This window comes from Canis lupus, chromosome 5, assembly GCF_003254725.2.
Source record: "Canis lupus dingo isolate Sandy chromosome 5, ASM325472v2, whole genome shotgun sequence".
Classification (NCBI taxonomy): Eukaryota; Metazoa; Chordata; class Mammalia; order Carnivora; family Canidae; genus Canis; species Canis lupus.
In genome coordinates this window covers 65,783,602-65,801,834 of record NC_064247.1, presented here as the reverse complement: position 1 = coordinate 65,801,834, position 18,233 = coordinate 65,783,602, and the positions used below count along the sequence as shown (strand labels likewise).

Genomic DNA, 18,233 nt, shown 5'->3' with positions numbered 1-18,233 from the left:
TTTATTTTTATTTTTTTTTCAATCTTGATTTTTTTTTTTATGGAATCTAGAGATGGAACATCTTTAAACCCCAAATCAAGAGATCATGTTTCTGGTCATAGTAAAGATATTTTTTAAAACATGGGAAACTTGATAGGAAATGGATTTAAAACCATGTGTCTCTTGTCAAATTGAGAAGGCATGGGACGCCTGGGTGGCTCAGCGGTTTAGTGCCTGCCTTCAGCCCAGGACGTGATCCTGGAGTCCCAGGATCAAGTCCCACGTCGGGCTCCCTGCATGGAGCCTGCTTCTCCCTCTGCCTGTGTCTCTGCCTCTCTCTCTCTCTCATGAATAAATAAATCTTCAAAAAAAAGTTGAGAAGGCAGAAAAGTGACTCCCCTAGTGTGCAGACCCAAGAGTTGCAATTTATTTGAAAAGATGTGTGCTTCATATTCTATGAGACAAAGACATAGTAAAATGAAAGTTTTTTTTAATTTTTATTTTCAGTACATTAAATTTACTCATAAAAACATTCTAAAAATGTACAATTTTTCTTTTTTAACAAAGTATAATAAAACATAAAAACTTCAAAAACAATACTTAACATTTACAATTCAAAATCAAATTAGCAGAATATTAAATATTTACAAAACTATATCTTTTAAAAATATTTATAAAGTTACATGCAATTTTGTAGAATTGACATAAAAGAATGGCTCAAAAATGGGAGAATTTTCCTTCATTCCTAAAAAGAAAATCTGTCCAATATATAAGCTGTGAAGATTCTTGAGTACACAAGGGTCTTCGGTTTCAGTACCAAAGCCTTCATCTTTGTGCATGTAAAAACTTAATGCATGTGAGGGGCTTGTTACAATACCTGGGACTGACTTGACAGAGATGCACTGAGCTCCCCTCCCCCCCAGAACAGTGTAGTAAAATTGACCTTTGGCCTCAACCAGCAAGTATGTGGTTTCCAGAGTGTTGATTAAAGATTTTTTTTTTCATTCAGAACCTAGGGACTTTGCAAATTGAGCCTCCTCAGAGCCCATGGCTTTAAACTGTTACCTGACTCATCCTTTGGGAGTCATCTGCGCTTTGGAAAGGACATCCGCCCCTTTGGGTTCCACAAGCCCATCCTCTGGGAAGGACACGGTTTCCCTTAACATCCTTAAGACTCCATGTATACGCCATCGGTAACCAGTATGTAAAACTAGCAAGGCATCAAATAACCCACCACAGAAGCAGGAAGAGTACAAGATGCTAGGGAGTGAGGACGGGTGCAACCTGATTCCTCCGGGCCAGCACGCTCCAGGGATACTGGAGTGAGCCCAGAGCAAGCCTCCATCAGATCTGGATGGGTCCGATCAGTCGGTGCTCCAACTGGGAGGCGCGGCAGTTGCTGCTGAGGCTGGGCAGCGTTGCTGCTGCTGCGCCGCACCTACACAGTGAACTGCAAACTAGCTACGGTGACTCCTAAATAGTGAATTAAAACACTGAACCTATTAACTACTATATTCACAAGCTGACTCCTGTAATCTTCTAGAGATTATTCTAGATGATGCTGGTTGCTTTTTTTTTAAATACCCAATCGCATACGTGCTTTGAAGAAAATGTTATTTAAGTGCTAGCTCCCATTTCCTCAGTGCTCTTTAGCAATTACGAGTTTTAACATTTAAACACTTTCCAATTTTCAGTATTACCATGACATAAAAATTAGAAAGTAGAAAATTGAGTGCTTGCTTTAAAAAAAAAAAAAGGATTAAATAGTTGTTTTATCCCAACGTTGTATTCTACTTCAATCTGTACATTCCACTTCCCCCATTCTTGGAGACAAAAAAAGATGGGGAAACTCTGATAATATAACAGACCACACAGAGCAAAGTGGCTGTGCCACACCTACCTGGCTGCTACAGCATTTGGAAACTGAGCCCGTGATTTCTGGAAAATGACTACATAGTTGAAAGGGTCAGATCCATGTTTCTGAGAAGATGAGGACATCTGAGGAAATGCAAAACGCTCTTCAGCCTTACTGACTTTGGTTGCTTTTGGAGAGAAATTCACCAGAGATTACACTGCCAGCAAATATTCCCAAGTCCAAGTAGTCACTCAGGAAGAGATCTCACCGATCGGCAGCTGGATGCTTTGTGTCCCGTGTGGCTCACATTGACGTTTTACAATTCTCACCTTGGTATGGCCTCACTGGAGACATCACAGCGCACATGCACTTTCAAAGACAAGTGGGAATTTTTCTAAGACCTTTGATGACTGGAACACAGCCGCACAATGTCTGGACTTATTTACCTCAATTTGAATGTCCTACTTCGAATCGAAACTCCTATTTTAATTTTTTGTTGTATGGAACACACTAGCCTCTAATATTTGTCAAAATAGTCATAAGGGTAACAACAGACACTTTCAATCCCCAATACTGACCACTAAAACAAAAACCCTAAATATGATTTTTTTCTTTTATGAGACAGTTTTCAACAATTTCACTGTGTTGAAATAGGATTTATTTAAAATATTTCTTTGTTTAAAAAAAACCAAAAATTTTAAAAGTTTGGCTTTCAGCACATGTCCAGGCCACCGTAACGGCCTTCAGAAATATTAAAATCGTAAACATCAGCGGACACCCCCAAGTCTTCCTTTAACATCATATGACAAGTTCCAGGCTCCTACTCTTTAAGGCAAAGTTGTGTCAGTTCTCGTTATTTTGACATTTTGTTTATAATTAAGAGATCAATGTAACATTCCCCAAAAAAGTTGTTGTAAGCGTCACCATCACTTCAAAACTGTATGTAATACTGTGTACCAGGAAGAGAGAGAAGCATACAGAGGTCTGTCAATTCTGCATTGCATAGAAATGAAACTCTACTAAAATAAAACTCTAAAAAACTCTACTAAAAGCCTTTCATAAAAAAATGTAACAACTCTGCTAGTTTCCCTCCAGCCAGGAAACTGATCATAAAATTTGAAGCCTCACATCACAACGCCTCAAATTCTAGGATACTCTTTTACACCAATCGGGCATGAGGCTGATTGTCCCATTTTAAGAAAGGTCTGAATATTATGATTTTCTTTTCTTTTTTTTAAAATATTCATCTGCAGAATCCCTGGGCAAGGCTTTACCAAATATTTTAATATTGAAGGTTTTAGTGTTTAAAATAACAATATTTGAGCAGAAAATTCCCTTTTAGCTTTAAAGATTTATAAGTCCCTCAATTTCAGACCAAGAAGCTTTCATGGTAATGGGGTGACACAGAGCTGTACGGTGAGGATTTCTTTCCTACTTTGGATAAAACTAGATTCCTGCAGATCTTGTAGCTCTGTCCTGTTGGTGTGGTCTCTGTTTCAGAGTCTTACCACTTTCTATTGTAGTTTTCGGGTCATTTTTAGCAGAACTAACCATTAATACACAGCCTAATACAAAAGAAGTTGACAGGAGAACATTTCAAATCTTTTGCTCATGAATTATAGAACTGTATTGTTGAAATGTCTGTCTCAAGTGTGAATCCGTTAGCAGTAAGCCTTGGGGTCCTTGGGAGATCCGTGTGAGATAAAAGAACTTGCCAACTTTGCCAAGGACGTGGAGCATCCCTCAGAGCCAGCTCACGAAGGCTGTGCGGTCACCATGTCTCTGCAAGAGCTCCGTCGAGGTGGAAAATGACAGGACTTCAAGCTATTGATGGGCCGAGAAGGAAGGGATTCTCTGGGACTTGGACCCTTAGATATTAAGTTGTTGCGAGTAACTATTTCTATTTAATAACATAGTTTAAATTTATTCGCAGAAAAAAAATTAAAAACTTGAGACTGCTACAAGTGTTTTAAGGAGGGAAGGAAATGCTAAAATCTCTGCTGTGTACCAAGTCACATAGCCTGCTGGTGCCAACTCCTTAAAAACGGATGTCTTGCACTGACTGGTCTCAGGGAGTCTGTCTCCCAGAACGGCAGAGATTGACATCAGTGTACATTCTTCTGTAGTGCAATCCTTAAAAAGCCCAGAGAGATTAGTGTCTAACCACTGGAGGAACAAAACAAAACCAAACAACGAAACGAAACAAAGGCGACATGTCCCCTCACCCAGGGTATCAAGAGTCCGTCTGGCGGAACTCCACGTGGAGAACTCCAACCTGCAGTTCTGATTCCGATCTTGCGTAGCTGCCCTGGAATTACATGTGACCTGGTAGAACCGATGACGGCGATGCTCCTCGGGAGACGGAGGTCTCCACATCACAACCGTGGTGGAGACGCCAACCAGGCGAGTCCTGACGTCAAGCTCCAATCTAGGATTTTGGCAATAAAACTGAGTTTGATGCACTCCTACGCTAGGTTTTCTATCCAGTCTAGTAAAGTAAAGCACCTTTGGATTAAAAATAGTAAGCTCAACAGCAACTAGACTTCTCAGTTTTGGATTTAATTTTCCTTCTGTTTCCATGGCTTAATAGTGTTCTGTTGCCAGAGAAAAATGTCAGTCTGTGGAGTCCAGACTTTCTGCTGGAGGGGCATATTTCAACCTAAAAGTACCTATAGAGAGGGAGGAGGAAAGAGATCAAATTTAAATCACCGTGCAATTACTGCCAACAACTGAGCTGTCCCAAGTTCTTTCGAGAGTCACTGGTCAAGAGGTGGGTGCTGGAAATCTGGGCTACCTATTGGACCCACCTCCAGCTCCCCACTCACAGTCCCAGAATTAGACACTACCCATAGATCCACACAGAAGAGGAGTGACCTGGCAGTCCCTGGTCCCATTCTCTCTAGTCTTCGGGCAATCAGCTGGGCCAGGGAGGCCTGACCATCACCATGGGCCGAGGCTCCCAGCTTCAGAAGATATAGCCCCACCTCTGGCCACAGGATGAACACTGCCCACGGTCACCCCCACCTGCCCCCAGAGTTGTCACTAAACGCTCTCCAAGTGACCAAGATGCACAGGTGTGTTTCAGGATCCCAGGTCTGGGGCAACCATCAGAAGTGTACAGAGACCAAGTGACAGACTTTTCAAGGCTGCACAGTGAGTATCCCAGAGCTGGGAGAGACCCTCGGGCCTAGTTTAACCACCTTCCCAGAGCCAACAGCAAGAGCCTGTGTCACCACATCGGATACACACCTGAAGTGGACTAGAGACCAAAGAGCAAGTGGGAAAGGGGCGGGGGCACGTGGCAGTATGGGTGCCATCATACAGCCACACACCTCCAGCCCGGCTACCTAGGGGCAAAGACGACGGGGACAGTCCGACCTACCGGCAGCACCCGCGCTCACATGCCACACCCCTGGCTTTCAGCTGAATGTGGGGTGAGGGTGTCAAGTCACCCCCACATGCGACCAGGGCCACACAACCCCCTCCCCAGCTCACTAGTCCCTGGAACGAGGAGCAGGCTGAAATCAATGGCCAGCGTAGGGACAACGTAACCCTTTGAGGGGCGGGGGGGGGCTTTAGAGCCTATCAAGAATTCACGCTTTTCCAACTAGTATTCAAAAAACTGGTTTCTGCTTTAAAAAGATGATTTCCTACTGTTTCCATAAAGAGTAAAGCTCTGTGAGTGTGTCTCCTTGGGGGTGACGCTGCACCACTAACCAGGGCAGCCTGCTCTGTGGCCGCCCACCTTTACCTTGCCGATTGAAGTCCATGGACGGCTGCTTGCAATCCTGAGCGCGGTGCCCGGTGGCCCCACAGTTGTAACACGACAGATTGCCACTCTTCTTGTGGCCGGTGCCATTGCTGCTGCCCACCAGTCCTGGGGCCTGGTACACACCCGCCGCACCTGCCATGAAGCTCTGCATGGGTGGCACGGTGAACGCAGACTGGCCGCCCAGCACGGGCTCGGGAGGCACGCTGCCACCGTAGGGCGAATGCACCACGGGGAAGGCGCCACCACCATACTGCTGGGCACCCACGTAGCCGCTGCCACACACGGGGCTAAAGGGCAGGAAGGGGAAGGGGAACACAGACGGCCCCGAGAACGGGTGCTGGAAGTAGTTGGCATAGCTGACGGTCAGGCCACTCGAGCCACAGCTGCCGCTGCATCCACAGGACGTGCACACGACGCAGCCAGGCGGTGGGGCCGGTGTGGGCTGCTGGGGCGCCGATGGCTGCTGATGGTGGTGGTGGTGGTGGTGGTTCTGGGTGGAGGCAGGAATGTTCCCGGGGGAGCCGCCGCCACCTCCGCCGCCGCTACTGCTGTAGAAACTGCTTTCAGGGGCCGAGGAGAGCGCGGGGCTGGAGCTGGGAGCTGGGCAGCTGGGCACAGTGGCCATGCTGGCGAAGGACGTGGAAGGGTGGCTGCTGGAGGAGGCAGTGTTGCTGTTCGCACAGAAGCTGCCCTGCAGGGGCCCCACGGGCACACTGCTCATCGCAGAGAAGGCAGCTTTGGTATTGGCGGTGTACAGAGCAGTCCGGGGGTTTATTATTGCAGGGGGCACGCTTATTTGCACGTTATTAGAACAGGGAGTTTGCCCAGAAATGGCAGAGTCCGCGGGGACAGATGAAGACACCAGAAGTTTGATGGGGGGCCGAGCCACGTGGAAGACCGTGCTCGACGTCCCTGCGGCGGCCGTGCTGCTCTCCGCCGCCAGGGCTGACTGCGGGGCCGGCTTCATCACCCGGTCCAGCGCAGACGTGTGTACGACTTTGGCACGGGGACCGAAGGAGACGCTAGGTGACACGGAGCTGCTCTCGGCAAGGGCGGAGAGGACCTGCAGGGGCTGCTGGGGGGTGGGTGCGGGTGCTGCGTCGATCACTGCGTGGCCGAAGTTCTTGTCCACTTTGATGCCGCCTCTTGGTCCCGAGAGTTTACTCCTTTCTTCTAGAGACAGCAGCGAGTGCACGGAAGGCGGGAGGAGCTTCATGTCCGCACCCCCTCTTTCCGACTTGTGCACCGAATTCAGCATCCGGATGGGCGCTAGGTGAGAGGCTGCGGCCATCATCTGGGGGGGCAGGGGGTGGTGGCCCGATGGACTGGAGCCTGCCTCATTCTGCACGGGGAGAACCTGGGCCGTGGGTCTGGCAGAACTGGAAGCAAAATGATTCAGTAGCATGACGGGCTTCTCCTTATCCGAGCCCTCCAAGTGAATCTCCACACCTAGGGATGGAAACAGGGCAGTCAGCACAGCCTCACAGGCCAGGGCAGGAACAGTGCAGTGCTCACCAGGCCGCATGTCCTTACGTCTGTCGTTCTCCTCGGCGCTGTCCGAGCTCTCTTCCCGGCCCTGCACCCCCATCGGGCTGGGCGAAGAGCTGGAGCATTCTGAGGAGCTGCCTTCCCGGGCCGTCTGGTGAGGGGCCTGCTCCACTTCTACCCGCAGCGCTGTGGAAAAGGGGCACCCACGTGGGTTGTGCTGGCCAACACCTCTTTGCGCCCTCCCTGCCCACCTGACCTGGATGCCAGCCCCAGGGAGGGGCAGATGCTGTCACTCCCACTGCAGACGGACAGGACCCAGAGGTTCAGAGAAAGCAAGCTGCCCAAGTCCCCACAGCTGGTCATCAGCAGGTGTGAGCATGGCCAGGCTCTTGGCCAGGTGCCACCATGCCTCCCTACTCATGCTGGAGAAGGGACAAGGGTCCCTGGCCACCATGGTGTGACAAAGGTCAGCTCCCCACACTGAGAGACACCCCTATTCTACGAGGCTAAGGGATGTAAGACCTCTTATTCAAATAACCACTGAAAAGAGAACACTAGCATGTTTTCCTCCCTGGCTCCGTTACTCTGGTCCTTCAATGCCTTCTGCCCCATCTGTGGAGGCAAAGGCAGGGAACACAGGGGAGTGGCTCCCCAGGCCCCACAACAGGGAGACTACACTAGGTACACTGGGGAGTTTCAAGATGGGCCTCCAGGGCAAGGACCTACACATGACCTGTCTGCACCTCCTGGGGGAGAGTATATTCATCTGTTTGGGGTACTTCCTTCTCTTCTCATCATGTAGCTTCTGGATCTAATTCTTTTGCCCAAACAACTTCAGGCGAGTCACCGGTCTCCAGCTTCTAATCCAAATGTCCCTTCTGTTTTCTAAGGTAGACATGATAAAAGCTAAACTAATGAGCAATAACTGTAAATTCTAAAAACAGGCAAATGGCCAAAAGTGTGGGTATCGTCTACGGTCTTAACTATTCTCAAAAGGAAGAGCCAGAGATCCATCCAGGCCGCCCGCCCTCACCCACCTGCAGCATGGGTGCCTCGCACTGTCTGCACAGGCCCGACATGGCTGGTGGGTGGGACTCGGGCCACTCCGCTGCTGGTGACTGGGGGTGGGGCTGCGGGGTTCAGGCACCGTTTTTCTGACTTCTCCCTGTGTGGCAAGAGAGCATGTGAACAAGAGAGCGTTCAGGTCTTCTGCTAAAGAACCTTTTGACATTTCCCAAGCTCTGCTTTAGTGCACAGATTCCATACAAGGGTGACTGCCCCACAAATACCCTCATAGATGGAAAACAATTCATTCTGACTTGTTGGATTCTCTGCAAAGGTCCTTCCCTAGCACACCAAAACCACATCCGTAGATTTGTAAAAGCATTAATGAAGCTTTGCTAAGCAATCAAAGTGATCAATCAATGGCATTCAGCTGTAACTGCTAGCACCTGTTCCGTGTCGAGGCGCTTTCAAGCAAACATGCCAGAGCAACCCGCTGGCTGAACACAGGCCCACCTCAGAATATCCATAGGCCCCAACTGACCACTGGGCTACTTACAACCAGCACAGTTACTAAGAAAGGGAAGATTCCACACCTCCTCACCTTCCCTTTTTAAATACAGCCCCCACACCCACTGCCTCTAGCTAACAGCCTCTGCTCAATAAACTTCTGTCTCCTTTGTTCTGCCTCAGGAGAATTCTTTTGCCTCCCAGGGCACCCGATTGTCACCCCACATTCAGAGGTCCCTATCCAGTCCAAGACACCCCATTTAGATACCACATTCAGTATATTAGGAACAAAAAGGAACCGATGTTTCACACTTACTTCTCCAGCTCCAGCTGAGTCTTGAGTTTTTTCTTTGCTCCCATTGTGAGGGATTCAAATTTATTTAGATCTTCCTCAGTAAGGCTCAGAAACTTCCACAGAAGAAACACATTACAGAGTTATTGAGAATCAATTAAGACTCAGAAAACAAAGAACTTGGAGTATCATTTAATAAATGTATCCTACCATTAGGACATGCAAACAGATCAAACCTAACTGGATAATAAAAGGCAAATAAAAAGCTTGGAAACACCAAAATAGCTCGTTGCTAAATGATGTCATGTCCCTTGTTCAAAATATGAAATGTTCACTTTGCATAGAAGGCTCACAGACCATGTCCACTGGGCCTTCCCCACAGCCAGAGAAGATGGGGGACCTGCAAGGTCTGCACTATGGGGCAGGCAACTGAAGAATATGTCTTTAGTTTCCACTTCTAGAGAGACTGGATCTGTTCAAGTGTTCCCTCCTATCCATGGAAGTGTCTGAGGGATCCACCTCCTTGGATACAAGCCATTTATCCTCCTGCAGACAGGAGAACTCTTAACAGCTCTTTTTTCTCAAAATTCACTGTCATTTTAGGGGCAAAGCAACTTTGTTGAGAAGCAAGTGTTCCAGAAAAGATGATGCCATCTGAATTAAATGGCTAACTAACTGGTGGCTTTATACTGAGCAGGCACAACACGCTGGTTCTCACAACAGTCTATAATGCGATTTGTGATTTTTATGGCTAAAATTCAACTCCTACATTATGTTGAAACTTTTTAAATTGACCATGAGACAAGGTTGGCAAAATCTGTGGTTTTTAGGATTTATGTATCCTAAGCCAAGAATATTACAAATATACTTAAAAGCTGTTTATTTTTTTATTTTTAATTTTTTTTGTACTCAAAGCTTGATTTCTAGGTTCACTTGCAGATTTTTGGACAAATGAGATTTTTTACATAGATAAAAGTGCCAAGTGATTGTATCCAGCAGGGGGCATCAGAGCTCAAACACGGCCATGGGTCAAATTTAGTTTTTCTCAGTGATGCCACTAGTTCAGAAATTTCAAATTTTAACAACGAAAAAATGCTCATCAGAACTCTCTGTTGTAAAAAATAATTTTCAAGGCTCCTTGGCTCAGTTGGTTAAGCGTCCCGACTCTTGACTTCAAGCTCTGGCTGCGATCTCAAAGTCCTGAGATCAGCCATTTCACAGGCTCTGTGCTCATTTTGCAGTCTGTTTGAGATTCTCTCCCTCTCCCTCCGCTCCTCCCCTCACCCCTCCCTTTCTCTTAAAAAAAATTTCTATGTAGGATTGCTTGAAAGACATAAAATTCATCTATTCTTTTCAGCTGTATGACCCTCAATCGAGCCAGATCATCAGCAGGCTATTTCCTCGGATCCAAGTATCTGGGCACCTTGTAAAACAGGCCCTTAGGCACTGACCTCCTGCGTGTGCACAGCCTAAGCTGAAGGGCATCTAACAAAGGGGGCGTGCACACCCCAATTCACCGTTTTTACTGAAATGGCTGCTGGAGATACAATGTCCTTTGTATCACACAGTGTATCTAACACATGAAGACCCCAAACTATCTTTATTTTTTTTTAATTTCTTTTTTTAATTTTTATTTATTTGTGATAGTCACAGAGAGAGAGAGAATGAGGCAGAGACACAGGCAGAGGGAGAAGCAGGCTCCATGCACCGGGAGCCCGACGTGGGATTCGATCCCGGGTCTCCAGGATCGCGCCCTGGGCCAAAGGCAGGCACCAAACCGCTGTGCCACCCAGGGATCCCCCCTCAAACTATCTTTAAAAAAAAAAAAAAGTTTGTTCATAACTGTGTTCCAGTTTTTGCTTCGGCTGCAGGGAGCCTTCAAATCCAAATGCACTGCCACTCCTCCTCTGGTGTGTGTGGGACTTAGGGCATATACATACAGGTGTCAGATACCAGGCTGTGTGATTTCCACATCATGGACAGTCTAGACACCCAACTCAAGCCCACGAGGAATGAGAGCAGAGGAAGACTGTGTCACCTGCCCAGTCATCCACATACCTTCTCCATTGTGAGCTGTTTGAAGACTGGGTAGTACTTGTGCAAGCGCAGTTTCCTAAGCCAGTCTAAGATCCCATTCTGCTCCTGGGTCTGAGGGGTCTGCAGACTGGAGGGCATCAGGATGGCAGGCGAGGTGTCCATCTGGGCCCGGTAGGCCAGTGCTGAGCCTGTACCCCCTGTGTGGGAGCAGTGGGGCAAGGTGGCTGCACTGGCCGAGTGCTGCATGTGGTGCTGGGCGCCGCTCTGAGAGGATGGGATGCCAGCCACACCACACACAGGCCTGTGGGGATAGCAGACAGGTGGTTTTCACAAGACTGCAGCCTCCACCACAACTGGGTGGGAAGCGTGCAGTAGCCAGCTCTCAGGTGCTGGATGGCATCAGAGGCCATGCCTACTGTCAGCACCAAAGCCCTTTCCTGCTGCTGTGCCTCTGTGATGCCACCCCCCTGAAGGTGTCTGTAGGCATGCTTCAGAGTATGCACATCTGTGTGTGTGTGTGCATGCATGCGTCACCGACTCCTGGCTGAGCGGCCTAGTTTGTTACTCTATCATAGCATGATACTGAAAATCTTAAATTAAAACGGACTCCTTAAATCTTTTATTTGAATGGACTTTTTTTGAAAGGGAGTCTTGGTAGCAGGCAGGAATGCTCAGCATTCTGCTTTCTGCCCTGCCCCTTCCACCCAAGACTATAAACCCAGAAAGTCAGCACTTTCAAAGACCTCGTGACCTGACTGCATCTTCACATAACTATATGCGTGTGTGTCACTGTCCATGATACTGACCCATTTTAATGACAGCCTGTTTGCCACCCGAGCACTGCTATAATCACTGTCAACTCGAGGCTGACAGAGAACTCTTGGAGCAGTGCCTCTGCCACCTCATGGGCAGTCGTTCCCTGGGAGCTCGTAAAAATGAATATTCTCTGAAATTCTAGGATGCACAGGGCCCAGAAACTGGCACTTGCAGTAACAATCCTTAGGAATTACAAGTGCAATGGCTCAGAGAACCACTTCTCTTTTTACATGGAGAAATCATAAACTGGAGTATCTCTACCCAGTTCCCCTCACAATATTATTCAAGACTAAAACCAAAAATGACTTTGCTCTACAAACAATTATTTACACACAGTCAGAAGTAAGCTCTATGCTGATCTGAAACACACTGCTTACACAGGACGCCTCACCTTCCAGACACGCCCATCATGGTACCCACTTTAGAGAGGGAGGGGGTGCCAGGACCTGTAAGTTAAGATAGATGTCATAAAGTTTACACATAATAAAGATGTTTCTATCTTTATGTAATTACATTTCATAAACTCACTTGGACTTTGAAGCTGTTGGGTGGGAGATGAAGTGCTGAAAAATCTCTTAACGTGGTCATTTTTTAATAAGTGAGAAGGTAATGAGGCCAAATACCTACAAATTAAACAATGCAGGTTTATCAGCATTAAAATGGTTATTACCAAAAACTAATGGGGAGAGAAATTGTAATTTTCTGTTAAGAGAAATACAAGAGAGAAAAAAGTAAACAGAAGTGCCACAACCTATGTTCTCCCTGCCTCAATTCGACTCCTGTGTGAGTCCTTTCGTTCCCCTGAGCCCCTTTCCCCACACCCATCGCATCTCACAGTGGGAGGTGGGCAGCAGGCTGGCACAAGAGCCGCGCCCGCTGTGCTGCCTCTAGTTGCTGGTGCTGGGATGCTGGGCCCGGGCAGCAGGCCTGCCCCGTCAGCCATGGACTCGGCTGGGAGACACCAGCTTTTGGGACTTTATTGGGTCCTAGTCCCCTCCTGCAAATCTCAACTTCCCACTATGGGACAGAAACAATACTTGGATTTTATTTTGTCAGAATGTCAAAATCACATTAAGTGGTGGCATGTACCGTGAAACTCCTTTACTCACATCCTCAAAATCATGCCTACGTTACTAGCTCCACCAAATTCTCCGTAACAGATGAAAATCCCCAGGGACAGACAGAGACCCGGACCTCTGGGAGCAGCATGTGCCCTCATAGCTGCTGGGATGACCAGGCAGCCCAGGTGTGCACCCGCCCCACTCTGGCTATGTCCCACATCGCCAACGGGTGGGCCCATGGGCCCACTGCCAGAACTGCATCCTTGGCCCGCAGGTGCAGGATAGCATTACCTCAGGTCTGCTTCCAGATCCATGTGATTTCGCTCTACGTAAAAGGAATCTGGGCCAGCTAAGCAAGGAATGAACTTCTCCAGATTTTCTTCAGGGTACAGCTGGGGTAACTGAAAGAGATGGAAAAGCATCGGACGTCTGTCAAAATTCACCTGACACTGGCCTCCCCCAGTTGAGAAGTGGGAGGGTACTAGATGCTGACACCTGCAGGACACTATGACCCACCCTGCTCTCAGCTCCTTGGGGTTCTACTTCCACTTAGGATGTGGAAAGCCACAAAAGAACATTGCTCCCACCCATAGCATCGGTAAAAACCTCGATAACCTACACGATCGTACTTTCCATGAGCCCATCAGGAATTCATTTGTAAGGTCACCAAGTGAACTGAATTTCAAGAGGGACCTGTCCCTCCAAGGAGAGACAAGACACACAACCCGTCTCTGTTGCAGCAGAACACGAGGAAGAGGTGGCCGCCATGCCAGCAGCCAGAAGAGGTCAGAAGATGGACACTTCCCACGGGCTGAGTGTGGGCCACACAGTGGTCAGCCAAGAGCCCAGACACAAGGGGGAGTGTCCTCCCTTCCCAAGCTTGCTTCCAAAGGAGACTGGAGAGAGCCTCCAAGGCAGCGGTGGTGTGGGCTGGCTGCCCCTGGGGGCCTGGCAGGAACTTCTATGCCTTCCCCTGGAGCTTTCTCTAAATCTGAGGCAAAATCCTTAAGCCTCTGGGGGAGGGACAAGACAGCTCCTGCTCCCAGAGCCCAAGCAGACCCTCTGTTTCTGGGGATGAAGCAGAAGCACTACTTTTCTGCCTCTGCGGGAGGGGAGGGAGTCCTCCTTGCACCAGGCCATGGGCAAAGATGCCCTGCTCCCAGGAGAAAGGACAAGCACACCCCTCTGGCCCTGAAGAAAGGGCAAAAGCCTCACGGGCTGAGGATATGCTCCACCAGTACAAAGAGGAGGTCAGCGGTTGCTGGGGAAGAGAGGGGCGGGGATGCCGGGGAAGCCCCCAAAGACCCTGTGCCTGGGACTGGGCTGGACCAGGAGGATGGAGAACACTTCACCCCCAGAAGTCTGTCATCAGGCTGTTAAAACAAGCAACCGTAATCTCCCCGGGGCTGAGGAGGGTGCTCAGCAGAGCAGGGACAGCCCCTCCAGGCCATGGGCATCCAGGACTGCTGAGGGCCAAGGGTGAAGCCAGACCCCTGACAGAACTTCTGACACTGCAGGCCCCTCTCCCGGGGCTCAAGGTATCAGCTGCCCTCCCCCAGAGGAACCTGAAGCCCGCGGGATAGCAGCAACAAAACCCAAACCCGGCCCAACTCCTAATTAGGTCAAATCGAGGACCCCACCGAGGGCTTGAGAGAAGCAGCAACATGCCCATTTCCAAGCAGACATACTGCTTCCTTCAGTCTCCTACATTTTTTAAACATGATGTTTAATACTCAATAAAAAATTACAAGACATAGAAAAAAAAAAAAAAGAATGAATGAAACCTGTTATCAAGATAATCATCAGAGCGAGACTCAGAGATAACTGGACGTTGGAACTATGAGATAGGGATTATAAAACAACTAGGTTTAACATAAAGATTGAGAAAAAACAGACAACATGCATGAACAAATGGGAAATCTCAGCAGAGAGAAGGAAACTTTATTAAAAGTCATGTCAAGATGGAAAAGCCAGGAACAATAGGAAACCACGGTCCCAGAGATGAACTCAGCACATAAACCAGGCTCAGCGGCAGTCTGGGCAGAGCTGCAGACTGAACATCAGGGAGCCTGAAAACAGGACAACAGAAATCGTCCGACTCAAACGCACAGCAAGAGGAGCAAGAAAACAGAAGGCGCCCCCAAGAGCTATGGATGATGTCAAAGGTCCAGGTGCATGGAGTTCAAGTCCCGGGGCAAGAGAGAGACAGGGCAGAAGAAATATCTGAAGAGATAACAGGGAAGAATTCTCCAAAATTAACAGGAGACGACAAACCAGATGTCCAGGAAGGTCAGAGAACCCACAGCCAGGCGAACATGAAGCACTCTCAGCACCCAGTGGGGTCAGAATTCCTGCCAGCATCAGTGCAGTCCAGAGCAACAGATGTTCTTGGCACGCAGGAGAGGAAATGTAGCGCTCTCAGGGTTACAGAGGAAAACGTGAATCCCAAGGGGAATCAGTAACCCCGGAAAGCCTGGCTTACAGGCCAACAGGAGAAGCATGAGCAAACAAATATGATCCATCCCCTGGATTTCCCCCTATAGGATTACAGCCTTGGTTTTATAGTGAAAACCTCAGACTCATTTTGGAGACACTTTAGCTCTGTCAGTTCATGAAACAAAGGGGATGAATTAAGATGCACCACTTTGTCACAGCTACGGCCCGGGCCAGTGGACTAGAAACACATACTGACTGTGGAGGTGGGTACGTACGTATGTATGTATGTATGTATGTATGTATGTATGTGTGGACACACGTCTATGTAGGGAAAGTGGTTATTTATCTAGTAGTGGGACCTTCTGTTTGGATGACATTTGTTTAAGCCAGCAGAAAAGGACCAGGAAGCCCTGCAGATATGACAGACCAAGCTGGGACCATGTGGACTCTCCCTCAGTCTCCGCTGCAGAGTAACCAAAGCAGACACCCCTCCGCCGCGTGCGCAGGCCACAGCGTCCTGCCTCTTCTCGTTCTCAACAACTGCAAGCAGCGCAGATCAGGGTGTCGAGGACCATGCTTTCACAGCCATGCACGAGCTACTTGCTCTGCCAGCTGAAGGAAGCAATCCACTGGGATCACTCTGCAATATTATTGAGAGCCTTTTCATTCTTGTAAGAGCCCTTAATCACCTTACCTTTGAAATAAATTCAGTCACTTCAGAGGAAGATTTGGTTACTGATGTTACTGAAGAATCAGACCACAAGACCTTAAAAACAAACAAACAAACAAACCTTAAAAACAGACGCCACGTACGCCCCTCACAGCACACCTGCCCAGGTGCCGTGAGCATGCTGAGCCCTGAGTGTGGTGCGCCTTCTGAATGGGGTGGTTCCACATCCCTTGACTCGTGAGAGAAAAGTTCACACAAATCAGGTCCTTTAAGGCTTAACTTCCTGTTTTGTGCAATTATTCAAATATCCCCAAATTATTCAAGCATGGAGTCTGAGGCTTGCTCCACCACATTGTAAGCAGTCACTGACAATCACGATTGCTTATGTGTGCCAGCGCACACCATCCTCCAGGGGACCTCCTCTCAGGTGAACATGAGACAAGAGCCCCCGCCCTCGGGCACCTGACACAACGGGGGTAGGGCAGTCAGCAGCAGGGGAACAGCAAGGGTGCAGACAGTTTCAGGAGAAAGCAGTCAGAAAGGGCTCTCTGCAAGCAGCTCCACAGCACCAGGGGCGCCGGACACCCGAGCACACAGCCAGTGTATCCTCGCTGCAGGTGGCAGGCAGGCAGGCAGCCTTATTTCATCACCGTGTCCCAGCCAGTCCCCCTTGATGGACAGCAGGTGCTCCGGGGGGAAGTCTCCTTCCTCATCTTTCCAGTGCTCCTCCAGTGTTTCCTGATCACACCAGGGGCACTGGGGACACTGAGGACTCAGACACGGGAGCAGGGCAGGAGCTGGGCTGGGAAGCAGGGGCGAGGTGGGAGGGCTATAAGAAAGGTGAGGTTGTGAAGCGGGAACTTTGCTCTCAGATCCAGAAGCTACCGGTTTCAAATCAGGAAGTAAAATGACCAAAAAAGACAGCATTATATTTGCAGCAATGGAGCAAATGGAGCATGGTGCTTGGGAAGACCCCTCTGCTCCCGCCACCCGTCTGCACCTTCTGAGAGGCAACCCACCATGGTCGCACACGGACCTCGTGTCCCCTCCTCTGCTGAAACCCACACGAACTCCGTCCCCACAGCTGCCGCAGCATGAAACCACCGCGAAGATGGCTGTCTCCTAGAGCAACCAGGACATACGAGCCAACTGAGGAAAAGGGCTCCTCCTTCCCTCTGATCTTGGGGCTCCCGGTACCAGGCCTCACCCATGGCAGGCGCTGGCACTCCTTGAATGAATGTGCCTTGCCGCCCAAAGGGACCTGCACCAGATACGGACCCCAACCTGCCTGTCAGAGACAAATCTCACAACAGCTTTGAACACAAGTCCAGGCAAGCTGCTACTCAATGAAATACCAGCACCATCTATGGCCAAAATCAGAAACTTTCTGGTCCTTAGATGTTGGACCCAAAGCATTGCTGACATTTTGCATTTGTCAAAGTACAATACATGGTGGAGGATTTCTCTTTTCCTTATGACGCATACAGCAGGATAAGAACCTGATTCCAGCTGGAGTCCTTCTCTTTCTGTCCACATTCACATGGCATGAATGCTCTTCAACCCCACAAAAAATGAAATCCAACGCCCAAGCAACAAGTGCAGCACAGACAAATCATGTTATGTTGAAACAGACAATCTGTTTCCCCAACAATGATGTGCTTTAAACAGGCACAATTACTACTGTAGGCTGTCAGCTCCTGAGCTGTTTGACACTTTTACTTCTAAACGAAGCTGATACCTCAGTCTAAGGCAGGCAGAACTAAGGGCTCACTTCTGGGCTGACCTGAGCACCCCCATGCTCTGTAGCTGATGCAGGCTTCACAATCACCCTAGGTCTCACCAGCCAGGCCATGTCCCTGCACCAGAAGAGGGGCATGGACACAGAACAGCCTCATGGCATGCCACATGTTACACACACATTCCGTCAAATCTGAGGTGGCACCAACTGAAGCTACCCCATCATCTTACGTACCACCAGGAAAAGAGTTGCCAAATAAATTATGATGTCACTTGGACCTGTATCACTTTGCATAGCAAAGAGCTATGCAGCCCAAGACAGACCATAAAATACCCTAAGCTTATGCCAAAAGCAAAACATGCACAAACCAGATACTTAGGACTACATCACACTACATCTCAGCTCCATCCCCAATGTCCTTGAGTCACACACAGCACTCTGGATGGAGCGCATGGAGCAGTGAGCCAGAGGCCTGGCCCATGGCTCGTGCTACGCCGCAGATGTGAGTGGGCGGCCCAGCACCAGAACATCTAGCATGGAGCCTTCAAGAGCTCAAGGCAGCCAGGTGGAAACACAG

At 48.8% G+C, this 18,233-nt stretch overlaps 1 protein-coding gene across 2 annotated transcripts in view; it reads right to left on the bottom strand.

Annotated features, from left to right (window-relative positions):
• Positions 1-452: 452 nt before the first annotated feature.
• The window catches only part of ZCCHC14 (zinc finger CCHC-type containing 14), a 57,325-nt gene continuing 39,544 nt past the window's right edge, over positions 453-18,233 (bottom strand). The window contains exons 4-13 of one of the 2 annotated variants that reach the window (XM_049110607.1): positions 15,943-16,014; positions 13,104-13,213; positions 12,280-12,374; positions 12,143-12,197; positions 10,957-11,236; positions 8,923-9,014; positions 8,132-8,259; positions 7,140-7,280; positions 5,586-7,055; positions 453-4,503 (exon numbers count right to left, since the gene is read on the bottom strand). In XM_049110607.1, the coding sequence (XP_048966564.1) occupies positions 4,448-4,503; positions 5,586-7,055; positions 7,140-7,280; positions 8,132-8,259; positions 8,923-9,014; positions 10,957-11,236; positions 12,143-12,197; positions 12,280-12,374; positions 13,104-13,213; positions 15,943-16,014 (2,499 nt within the window). In that variant the 3' untranslated portion in view covers positions 453-4,447. The remainder of the gene's footprint in view (positions 4,504-5,585; positions 7,056-7,139; positions 7,281-8,131; positions 8,260-8,922; positions 9,015-10,956; positions 11,237-12,142; positions 12,198-12,279; positions 12,375-13,103; positions 13,214-15,942; positions 16,015-18,233) is intronic. The other variant, XM_049110609.1, reaches the window with a different exon arrangement.